The 12,298-nt window shown below is 42.5% G+C and overlaps 2 protein-coding genes across 10 annotated transcripts in view; both read right to left on the bottom strand.

The window, feature by feature from the left end:
* LOC141613492 (uncharacterized) lies at positions 1-778 on the bottom strand. Its single transcript, XM_074432232.1, has 2 exons — positions 601-778; positions 1-371 (listed from the first exon to the last, which is right to left on the bottom strand). The coding sequence occupies exons 1-2, from the start codon at positions 776-778 to the stop codon at positions 1-3; spliced, it is 549 nt and encodes a 182-aa protein (XP_074288333.1).
* Positions 779-6,370: 5,592 nt separating this feature from the next.
* LOC141611698 (pleiotropic drug resistance protein 1-like) overlaps positions 6,371-12,298 on the bottom strand; it is a 30,651-nt gene continuing 24,723 nt past the window's right edge. For 4 of the 9 annotated variants that reach the window (XM_074430292.1, XM_074430297.1, XM_074430296.1 and 1 more), the window contains 13 exons: positions 11,806-12,283; positions 11,622-11,725; positions 11,269-11,425; positions 11,127-11,186; positions 10,898-11,058; positions 10,152-10,484; positions 9,432-9,722; positions 9,253-9,336; positions 8,976-9,109; positions 8,570-8,797; positions 8,317-8,488; positions 6,840-7,094; positions 6,371-6,750 (listed from right to left, as the gene is read on the bottom strand). In XM_074430292.1, the coding sequence (XP_074286393.1) occupies positions 6,493-6,750; positions 6,840-7,094; positions 8,317-8,488; positions 8,570-8,797; positions 8,976-9,109; positions 9,253-9,336; positions 9,432-9,722; positions 10,152-10,484; positions 10,898-11,058; positions 11,127-11,186; positions 11,269-11,425; positions 11,622-11,725; positions 11,806-12,283 (2,715 nt within the window). In that variant the 3' untranslated portion in view covers positions 6,371-6,492. The remainder of the gene's footprint in view (positions 6,751-6,839; positions 7,095-8,316; positions 8,489-8,569; positions 8,798-8,975; positions 9,110-9,252; positions 9,337-9,431; positions 9,723-10,151; positions 10,485-10,897; positions 11,059-11,126; positions 11,187-11,268; positions 11,426-11,621; positions 11,726-11,805; positions 12,284-12,298) is intronic. The other 5 variants (XM_074430293.1, XM_074430298.1, XM_074430299.1 and 2 more) reach the window with 2 other exon arrangements.

Here is a 12,298-nt window from a genome sequence, read left to right on the forward strand (position 1 = left end):
TCACTGCCTCTGCTCTAAACACCAGGCTGAAGGGGGTTTGGCATGTCGCCGTCTTTGGGGTTGTCCAATCTGACCATAATACCGGGGGCAGTTCATCTGCCCATTTTCCTCTAATTCTTCTAATCTTTTCCTCAAATTTTCAACAATTATTTTAGTAATTGACTCAGCTTGTCCATTGGACTGCGGATTTCTAGGTGCTGATGTTTTCAGTGAAATGTTCCACCTAGCACAGAATCCATCAGAGTTGTCTAACACGAACTGTGATCCGTTGTCACATATGATTTCTGATGGGATTTCAAACCTGCAAAGTATGTTTCGTTTGATAAAAGAGATCACTTGCTTATCTTTTACCTCAGTGAATGCTTCAGCTTCTATCCATTTGGAGAAGTAATATGTCATTCCCAGCATGTATAACAAGTTCCCCGGTGCCCTGGGCAGCAGCCCCACGATATCCATGCCCCCATGTCATGAACGGCCATGGAGAGATGATTAGGTGTAGGGGTTCTGCTGGCTGGTGTATCATGGGTTCTGATCTCTAATAGGCGTCGCATTTTTTCATGTATTCTACTGCATATGCACACATCGTGGGCTAGAAGTAACCTTGGCTTAGAGCTTTGTTTGACAAACTCCTGCCCCCTGCATGGTTTCCACATTCACCATTGTGGATGGCATGCAACACAGTTTGTGCCTCTTCTCTATCCAGGCATCTTAAGTAGGGTCCGGCTAGCGACTTCCTGAAAAGCACGTTATCAACCAGTACAAATCTAGAGGCTTTCATTTTGAAACCTCTTACCTCCCTTTTATCGTTTGGCAGCTTGTCTTCCACTAGCCATTCTATGTAGGGATTGCGCCAATCTAGGTCAGGTTGCTGCTGTTCTGCGCTTACCTCCCTATCTACATGATCCGCATCCTACTGCTCCTCCAGCTCTCCTATGTCTTCCTCTACCAGATTTTGAATAGCTAGCTCTAGGACATGCACAATTGGTATGCTGGATAGCTCCGTTGGTTTGATTATTGCCCCCAGGGTTGCTAGTGCATCAGCTTCCACGTTCTGGTCCCTGGGGATATGGACTATTTTGAAGTCCTTGAATTTCTGTTTCAGCCCCTTGGCTACCTTGAGGTAGGCTATCATCTTGGAGTCCTTGACTGTATAAGAGTCATTGATATGATTTACTATAAGTAGAGAATCACTGTATGCCTGCAGACGCTTGACTTTTAGATCCAACGCCATCAACATCCCTAGTATGAGGGCTTCATACTCTGCTTCATTGTTTGTCGCCTTGAACTCACATCGAACTGCCAGCACTATCAGGTCTCCCTTTGGAGACCGCAACACCAGACCTACTCCTGCCCCCCGTTGGTTTAAGGATTCGTTTATGTGCAGCGTCCAAGTTTCGCCTTCCTATCCTTCTTTCAAGATTAGTGTCTCTTTTTCAGCCAGATTTTGGATGGTCTGGCTAAAGTCAGATACAAAGTCAGCTAGTGCCTGGGATTTTATCGCAGTTTGTAGCTCGTAATGGATGTCGTACCCACTGAGATGCACGGACCATTTCGACATACGTCCTGATAACTCAGGTTTTCTCATTATGGATTTTAGGGGATAGTTAGTTACCACATGTATAATATGAGACTCAAAATAGGGGCGTAGTTTATAAGATGCGGTGACAAGTGCTAACACCAGTTTTTTAAGAGATGTGTACCTAGTCTCTGCAGATAGCAGAGACTTGCTTACGTAATAAACGGGTTGTTGCACCTTGTCCTGCTCCCTGACTATAACTGCGCTGACTACTTCTTCAGTGACGGATAGGTATAGGAATATAGGTTCTCCTTGCTCCGGTTTTTACAGTAGTGGTGGGGAGCTTAGGTAGTTTTTCAGCTCCCTGAAGGCTTTCTCATGTTCCTCATTCCACTCGAACTTTTTGGCTCTTTCTTAGGATGTCATAGAACAACCGACATCTGTCTGAAGATCTGGAGATAAATCTACTTAAAGCTGCCACCTTTCCTACCAACCGTTGGACATCTTTGGGTTTCTCTGGTGATTCCAGCTGGAGTACTGCTTTTATCTGCTCTGTGCTGGCTTCTATCCCCCTTTGCGTCACTATATACCCCAGAAATTTTCCTGATGAGACCCTAAAGGTGAATTTGAATGGGTTTAACTTCATCTTATATTCCCTTAAAGTGCTGAAAGTATCTGATAGGTGTTCCATGTGCTTATCAACTTTCCTTGATTGTACCAACATATCGTCTTCCCTATTTTCTCTTTGAACATTATGTTTACCAACCTTTGGTAGGTTGATCCTACATTCTTTGACCCAAGGGCATCACATTGTAGCAGTAGCTTCCTCTTTCTAACATGAATGTTGTCTTCTCCTGATCTCCTGGCTCCATCTTAATTTGATTGTAGCCACTTCAGGCGTCCAAGAATGTTAGCATCTCATGCCCTGTCGTGGCGTCAACCATGGCATCAATGTGTGGTAGTGGAAAAGGATCTTTTGGGCATGCCTTATTTAGGTCAGTGAAGTCTACACAAACTCTCCACTTCCCATTCTCCTTAGGAACTACCACCACGTTTGACAACCATTCTGGGTACTTTACTTCTCTTATCTTGCCTGCTGCCAGCAAGTTGTCCACCTCTTTGTTGATAACCTAATTTCTTCCAGCTGCGAACTTTCGTCTCCCTTGCTGGACTGGCTGGCACTTTGGATCTACGCTTAGCTTGTGTGTTATGATAGATGGATCTATCCCTATCATATAATTGTGGGACCAAGCGAAGAAGTCCATATTATCTTTAAGAAAATCAACCAACTGTTGTCTGATGTTACCTGTGCATTCCGATTCTACCAGTACCGTTCTCTCTGGGTGCAGCTTGTCTAGGCCAACTTTATCTAGCTCTTCTGCGAGAGGCTCAACTTAGTCAGCGTAGACAAGTTGTTTCTGTAATTGTTATGCTGGGGGATCAGTTGTGCACTTTAGTGCCTTTTTGTAGCATCCCATGGCTTCTCCTTTATCTCCTCGTATTTCCTCTACTCCCCAAGGTGTGGGGAACTTCACGCACTAGTGGTATATCAAGGGAACTGCCTTCATTAGGTGTAATCATGGTCTTCCCAGGATAACATTGTAGGTTGAAGGGCCATCAATGACTAAGTATTTGACTTGTTTGTTGATTCCTCCTGCGTAAGTTGGGATTATGATTTCTCCAAGTAAATGTGTTGTCTCCCCACATAACCCCACCAGCGGAATAGTCTTCTTCTGCAGATCCTTCTCGCTGAATCCCATGTTTCTTATGGTTTCCAGCATGACCAAGTTGACTAAACTCCGTGTGTCCACCAGAACTTTCCTTACCGTACAGCTTGCCATGGAGAGTGTTATGATAAGTGCATCGTGATACTCTTGACTATTATGGATGTCCACTTCATTGAAGATGACGGCTGGAAGGCTGCTATGAGTGACCCTACAGGAGAACTATGGCCTGTTACCTTTGACTTCAGTAGTGTGTCGCTTCGCGACTGAATATGTTAAACCACTTAAGTCTGAGCCGCATGTTATCACGTTTATTATCTTCGTGCAGGTGGGTGGTGCCGAAGGCTGAGTCTGACTCGTGGACCCCACCTTGTCATGCTGTCTGCCCCCACGTGGTAATAAGTGGCTCAGGTTTTCCACGTTATACTGGCATCTGACCTCCTTTCGCAGAGTATAGCAGTCCTCTGTGGTATGCTTCTAAATGCTTCTAGTGTCGTTAGTACGTCACATCCTCTTATTGCCACCTTCTCTTTGTTAAATCTGGTGATGAAATCCCTGATCTTCTCATCAAACCCGTGAACTATCATGTAAAGGTCACTCGTATGCTTTACAAAGCCTCTTGCTGCTGGCAAACTGTTGGGTAAATGCGTTTACCAAGTCAGCGAAGGTTGTTATCGACTTGTTTGGCAGGCTCACGAACCATTGTAGGGTTGCGCCGGAGAGCGTTGACCCAAACCCTTTGCACATGCAAGCTTCCTTCAGGTGCCCTACCGCCGTTATCACCATCATCTTTTGCTTATACTGGCTGACATGATCAAAAGGGTCTGTCGTGCCATCATAGAGTGTCATTGTGGGGGCGTTGAATCCCTTTAGCACCGTGACTAGTGATATGGCGTCTATGAATGGGGAATCTGCGTAGCTGTCGGGAGTCGTCTTTTCTAGGGGCGCCGACACTCATGGAATCCTACTGAGCATGTCCCTGATTTCCAGATACTGCATGTCCCCGATGTTGTCATAAGCTGTGAGGGGGTCGCAGGCGAACTACTGATTCTGGATACCTCCCCCAGCCAGTTTGTCGCGGGATTCTGAGGCCTGGTGGCTGGGGTTGTTGCAATCAAGGATCCCGATTGCTAATCTGTCTCATGTCTGCCAACAAGTTCCACACCAGATGTCTGGTTAGTGATAGCAAAATTAATAGTCGGGGGTTACCTGCCCTTGGTTCCATACTGCTTGTCACTAGACAGCCATCAGGTGTTAAGCATCCTAGGCCTCATGGGATTATTTCTCTTTCCGGTGTTGTTCTTGACAAATCCAGCCTTGTAACCAGGTATGCTGGGAGCGAGCGTGCTGGTTCCCTACTACCTGACGCCTCATCCCAACGGCTTGCTGTCGGAGTCAGACTTCTGATTGCCACGGGCGTTGGGGTAACCCTTTACTGTTGCAAGGCATCAATTTGTGCCCAGAGTGCACGGTTTTCTTCTGCTGCTTGCTCCTTCGCCTTTCTGTTTTCCTCCCTCATGCTCCCAATCATCCTCTACTGAGTATCCATCCCACTGATTATAATCTGGGTTGGATTGGGCGGAGGAGTCTGGTGCCTGATGTGGCATGCTGGGCAGGCTTCTGGTTTTTGTTGGGCAGATCCTGCCTCCTTTTTTGTCCATGCTTGGATTTCCACCTATCTGGCTTTTGCATGGCTTGTCTTGGGTGGAGGACCAGTTTTTGGTAGAGGCCTCGATCCCGACGCTTGCACTCCTGCCACCGTTGGCGGTCCCGCCGCCATATGTGGTGACTGACTTCCTTCAATCCTTGGAGCAACGCTTTGCTTGTTTCCTGACATAGTTCCGTTGTTGCTTGTAGCACGATTAACGATGACGGCCACTTTGTCCCATGGTGGGCGCCAAACTGTTTTGGTATTTTTTACTGAGTTAATTAGTTAGGGTTAAAGCGGTCTAATATCACTAGTCGTACGTCGTCGTTTGATGAATTATGTATGCGTTTGTACGTGAGTAACGAGGTATGCAAATTAAGAGATTTGACACGTGAGATTTGATGACGCGGAAAACCCAACGTGGGAAACGACCGCGGGAAGGGGACGACACCCTTTCGAGTATTCCACTAGCAAGAATATGATAATATGTTAGGAGTACAAGAGGCAAGACGCCTAGATTGCTAGTGTTGAATGCGGGACGATGTCTCTATGGATGAATCATGCTCCTCCCCCTCCTTCGTCTTATATAGGACCTAACCCTAGTAGGGTTTAGGTTGCTTGCTCGTGTTAGATAGCTGAGATCCAGCTGATGGGCTTGTCTTCTCTTTTCCGCAGCCCATCATCAGTAACCCTCAGATGCCTTTCCCCTCTAATCTAAGCACCAACTCACGAGCTCTATTCTCTTTTTAGCCCAATTAATCCTCCAGACCCAATATTGCAGAATTTGGCCCAAACACCCACCCCAATACTATATATTATACATAAAATCCACTAGGATTGTACTATCCGGCCCATATTAAGTAATATGATATCTATTCGGCTTGTATTTAACTTGTGACGGATAGCGTCCATCACAAATAAGAATTTGTGTTTGGATATATACACATTTTTTTTTTAGCTCCACTTGATCCTTTGCCATGTCCTCAATATACTTGAAAAAAAAATTTAGTCAAATTGACATTTTTACCAATTATTGACATTTTTACCAATTACTCCATCCGTCCTCATTATTTATTTACCTATTTCATTTTAGGGTGTCTTATTCTGTTTATCTTTCTATTTTGGGATTGTTATGAGTAATTTGATCATCACAAGCTTCTTTGTTCACTTGTCATTCAATACAAGATGGCTATATCTTTAAATGGATTCTTCATTTCCCTTTTATACCAAAACCAAAGGTAAAGAAATAAACGGAACGGGGGAGTAACATTTTATGCATTAAAATTGTATCCAGTGAACTATATGATTTACAACTATTGTGCTGATGTTCAAAGGTTCCCTCAAGGCCTCCCTACATAATGCTCACAAAGCTCCTGAACACAATTCAATCTTGTATACTTAAATTTCTTTCATTCTTTGTACCAATCTGATGTATACAACTTATTCGTTTCAATGTAGCTAAACAACATGCTCTTTCACACATTTAAACAATTCAAATAAGACGATCTTATAATAACATGTTCACGATTAATATATGCAACTGAGCTGACTGACAGCAAATTGTACAAATAGTCTGAATTTGGGATATAGATTTTTATTATTCATTATTTAACCTGAAAATTGAATGTTCTAATCGAGTAAGCAAAAGTGAGTGAAAAAGCCAGAGTGAACCCGATGACCACGGCTGCAACAACACCCAGTAAGTCACTTTGAAACCCAAAATATCCTAGTATAAACTCCTCCACTGTTTCTCCTGTGTCAAGCTTTTCTTTGATGTCGCCGAATTGAGAAACAATCAGTCCATTAAGTGTCCAAGAAACGGGGCAAATCCAGTAATACCATCTCCACCAAATAGGTATCCTCTGTCGTATAAGATAAGAGAACAGATTTTCTTAGCAGAATGTTATGATGTGGAAAGGTAGAACAAATGCATAGAAACATGGATACTTACGGTTTTAGGAACAATAAAACCCGAAAAAAGGTTCCACAGACTGTAAGAAGCTGAGGAAAGGATCGCAGCAATAGTCTGGTTTCGAGACAGGCCCATTGCCATCATGCCGTAATAAGTGAAGTATAACAAGGTCAAGTACATGAAGAATAAAAACCAAAAGAATTTATCTACTCTCCATTCAAATCCCATCGTAGCATACACTATGGTTCCATAAATCATGGCTTGAAGGAAGCAGTATGGCAGTTCAATGATGATCTGCAGGACAAAAAAACTGCTTCAAGAAATTATGAAGCGTATATGCCTCTTCTTCCGTAATGACTAATGACCATAAAGAAAGATTTCAAGTCGAAATTTTATCCATGGACAGTAATATTAATATCAGGAACTTTATTTCATGGATAAAGGGAGCACTCGTAATAAACATCTGATTGCCATGTTAAACGATTCTGCTACAAGTATCTCAGTCTCACATAGAAGTGGTATTTGTGAAGAGACTCATTTCTTCTCACTAGTGAGTGTCCAACAATGTTGGAGAGAGTTTACTACTCCCTCCGATTCACCATGGTACTTTACATTTTCCTTATTGGGGTACTTCATTTGGTTCTTTACCTTTCCCTTGGGATGGAGGTTATTCTTGGTGGAGTTTTCGACGGGTGGAAGGTTGTTCCTCGCAAGGAGGAGCTTTTTTTCCCGGTGGATATGGGTGAATAATGGCAGATAGGGGTTGGCTTCTGACGCGAGGGAGGTGGATTGGGGTTGGAGGCAAGGTGGTTGGTTTGGTAGCACTAGCAGTGGGTAAGGTGGGGTTAAGGGGGTGTTGACTAGGGAGGGTAGATTAGATTCCGCTTGCCTAAAAAAACGGGGAGAAAGCAAATGTAAACCAAGGAGCTGCTCCTCCTATCGGCAATTGATATTAGGATGAAACTTCCCTAAAGCTTATCAAATGGACACTCTCTCTCCTCCCGTTGGGTGTGGCCTGACCCGTTTTCATGATCTAAATTTATACTTGGCCTAATTATGCCGTGGAGAATAATCCTTCCATTGATGGCTCCAGCCTCCAGTATTAGGCTATTTCTAATGGGTCTCACATGTGAGGGGGAGTGTGAAAAAACTCACATATACTGACATAAGAGTGTCCTACATTGATCATGGAAAAGAGAGTTTACTATCTTATAAATCAAGGGGGTACTCCTGCTATAGCCAATTGGTTTTACGATTAAACCTGCCTTGGGGTTATCAAATGGACTATTACTCCTCCCTTTCGGTGTGGTCTAGCTCGTTTTCATGATTTCACAGTATCTTAGTGTCTAATGTTGAAAATCTACTTGTTTGACTTAGAATGTCACACTCATGTTCGAGTGTCACATAAGGGTACGTGTGGTAACATGAAGAATCGGTGTAGCATAGCTAACCTATACTGTGTGTTACTGACTTTATGAGAACTATGTTATGTTCTGAACTTGGAAAGCAAACATACCTGACTGATGGCATATGGCACAGCAGAGTACATCCCCGTAGCCCTTTCTCTATAGAAGACTGTCCTTTCAACAGCTACAACTGGCTGCACCGAAGAAGCATTGCATATACCTAATACAAAAACCGCACCAAACATGGAGCCCATTGCATTGAATAGATCTTGTGCCCTCTTCCTGCAATCTCATAACAATGATATTTACTCTGTGAGACTATTTAAAGCCCTGTTTACAGTTGTACTATCTTTAATGATGTACCTTTTGGGGCCGAGTTGCCAAAAAATTGAACCAAAAGTAAGGCCTAGCAAAATAGACAACAGAAGCCTAACAGCATTGTGGCGTGGATTTCGCCAATATGAGCAATGTTGCTTCCATAGACAAATCGTGCATTGACTGAAGAAAGATTGTGAATACTGAGTTGAAAAATGCAACTCTTGTGAGCCCGACGCAGGACTGCTTAGTTTCTCCACCAGAGTTGTCATCCTCCTGAAAGATTTGTGCAGAAACAACAAATTCAATGTTTCTGTTATATGTTTCAATACAAGTTTATTGATTCTTGAGATAGCACAATAGCTTATATAAGACTGTCTCACTCGTGAGTCCAACGAGTTAACACTTAATTGAAAGAGGAACAAAGGGATTTGGTTGTCTCGTAATAAATTACCTGCACAGTTCCGATCTTCTATAAATTTCTGCAAAGTTGATTCCTAATTTTGCTTCTTGAGCTCCTGAAGAGACCTCAAGCATCCAAGTAGCTGGATTATAACCATCATTCATCTTAGCAACTCCGCCAATTTCCTGGAAGACACATCATGTATGACCAATACAGTGGGTAGAAATAATCCCGATTACAATGTAAGAGGGTTTCAAATAAATTGTAGTAACGATAAGCCATACACATACAAGTATGTAACACTATCCCAACTTTTCTTACAACTGACCTCAAAATAACTGATCAGATGGCAACCATGATGACCCAGCGGGCCAAAGTAGATTGCCTCCCCTCCTCTTTTCAGCAGCAGCAGCTGTGGTTGCAGAGGCACAGCACATAATTAGTTGAATAATCTTTGTCGGTGCACAAATTCTTCCTTTAAGATTGTTGAATCACATTTGTAAGTACCTCATCAAAAGTATCAAATATATCAATGCTAGGCTGGTGAATGGTGCAAACCACTGTTCTTCCTGTATTTACTGTATTCTTTACTGTCTTCATTACAATTGCTGCCGCCCTAGCATCAAGTCCAGACGTTGGTTCATCCACAAATATGATAGATGGGTTCGCAACAAGTTCCACCGCGATTGTTAGCCTCTTCCGCTGCTCAGTAGAAAGACCATTTACCCCCGGCAAGCCTACTAGAGCATCCCTCAATATTGTCAGCTCCACAAGCTCCATAACCTCATCAATGAACAGCTGAAATTCATAGTTTCCAACAAAAGAATGGATCATAATGAAGTCTTACCAGTAGACCTGACAAGTAGGCCATGCAGTCAGGTACAAGTTGAGCCAATTTGGTTTGGGTTATTTCGTGTATATGATGCACTCTGAGTCAGGTCGGGTTGACCGGGTCCTTTAGAGTTCAGGTATGTAATTATCTGGTCATTTTGAGTACGATTCATTTCAGGTTGAGTGGTTAACTGGTTATGGGTTGGGTCATTTACAGTCAATATCAAGTCCAACAAATTCGAGTCAGAGCTGGTCAATTCGAGGTTTAGATCATATGCAGCATGTTCTTTCGGGTCTAATTCGGATTGTGAACAAGGTTATTCAGATCATGTCAGTTTTGTTGGGTATACTTAAACCAAGTAATAGTAACAACCTCTACTTTCATTCGGCAGTTACCTTTCTTGTGACAGAATCTACATCAGCGGACAAACGTAGCCAAGCAGAGAAAAGCAATGCTTCGTAAACAGTTACATGAGGCGAGTGGATGTCTGCCTGCTCAACATAACCAGATATACGGGCAAATGTTTCTTGCTTTTTGGGGTATCCAGAAATGTAGATACCTCCATGGACATAGCCAGTAGTTTTCCTTCCAGCCAATACATCCATTAGAGTGGTTTTACCGGCGCCTGTCACACCCATCAGTGCAGTGAGGACTCCTGGTTTGAACACGCCAGTCACACCCTTTACTAGATGTAGCTTATCTTTAGCAACACCATCACCCTTCATCGCCTGCAGACATAACAAAGAACAGAAAACATAATGGTCAGTTATAGATAGCATATAGGTCACCCTGGTAGTTAAGGCTCCGATCTTGTCATAAAATATATGCACTTGGTATGTGTTATAATCGAGTAATTAATACTGCTTAGTTCAGGTTGGGAATTTTCATACCCGGTGGTTATGAGTTAGTGTCATTGGTTGTCAATTATTATGTGTATAAGCTGTAGTTTTAGGTACATCATTTTGGCTCAATTTTGACTGGTTCGGATGATGTTAACGCTACACGCCATATCACTCTAGGCCAAAACATTGAATCTTTCAGTTAATAGAATATTATCAGTTGTTAGCGGTTTCCAATTGAGACGATGTATGAGGGTCGATTTTATGCAGCCTTACCCAAATTTCAAACATCCAGAAGATACCTGTGGCATGTCGACTGAGTAACTGATTTCCTTAAAACTAATGGACAAAGGCTCAAAAGGAAGAGCCACGACTTGCTTCCTCTTATCATCTTGTTTTGTGGACTGTGCCAGCATCACAAACGGTGTTTGTGCTTGTCTTTCTTCTTTATCTTCTGCAACTACTGTAAGTCGATTCAATCATACATCTGAATAAAAATAAGAACTTCTAATGTGCACATGTATATCTCACCAGATGAATTGCCTTCAACTTTGTTTTCTGCAGATGGAATTGTATGAGGCTTCCCTATAGCTGCAGCATTAGTTCAGACCAGTCAGTTTACAAAATTCACAAGCTCCAACATCGTTCAAAGCTTAAGAAAACGAGCGCTTACGATTGAGGAATGTCAAGGAAAGTGTAAAAAGGGAATTAAATAGTAACCAGAATCCAACCATTGCTGCTATTCCAAGCCAATACCAGTATGCACTGGCAAAGAGTCCACGTTCCTTCAAGACTTCCAAGCCTAATGTTTCTGATGAATTAGGATCAACCTATCATATACAAAATTCACACATAATTAACCATCATAACTTCGCTAGCTATCATATTCTTTTCTAAAAGAGCTAGACACCCGCTAGTCTCTGGCTTTAGAATATGCTAGAGTAAATCAAAATACTTTTCTAAAGTGTAAGCACTTTTTTTAGTGAATGTTGTTTTGTGCACACTGTAGGAAGAAATTGAACTTACTTTGTTCCAGCTGTTTCCAGTGAATTCATTTACGGCAATAGCATTCTGGACATACATTATAGGAGAGGTCCAATATCCCCATAACCACCACTTCTTTATATCCGCTGTCAACAAATTTTAACTTCCATAAAAAAATTCAGTTAACAGGTTAATGTATCTCGGAAATGAAAGTGTCATCCTTTACCTGGTGACAAAACAAAGCCCCCTAAAACTATATACACAATCACAACGCATTGTCCTAGTGTGTTGGCTACCGTCATGTCTCGACCCAAACCAGCTATCAGCCTATATAAACCAGCAGCTGTCTGGTGTAAACATAGGAGTGCCAAATAGTACTTGAAGAACTTTCCTATGGCCGGGTCAAATCCTGTTAAATAGTAGGTTACACAAACCCATATGGCAACTTCCGCTATTGACAAAGGAATTTTGAGAATCCATTTAGGTAAAGTATATGCCCATGCTGGATATAACCGAAGGTTCCTCTGTTTATAGAAGACTGGCAGCTGGTTAACAGTCAAAGAAATCTCTGAAAATCCGGTGTATATCATTCTGATGATTGAGAAAAATAGTGCTCCAATGAAAATCCCACCATCTGCTACCGTCCCCTTGGGCATTTTTGTTCGAAATAACGTTGTTGCTGTGATAAGTGCCGTTACACCAAGCTGAATTAATTAAAA

Source organism: Silene latifolia, chromosome 11 (genome assembly GCF_048544455.1).
Source record: "Silene latifolia isolate original U9 population chromosome 11, ASM4854445v1, whole genome shotgun sequence".
Taxonomy (NCBI): Eukaryota; Viridiplantae; Streptophyta; class Magnoliopsida; order Caryophyllales; family Caryophyllaceae; genus Silene; species Silene latifolia.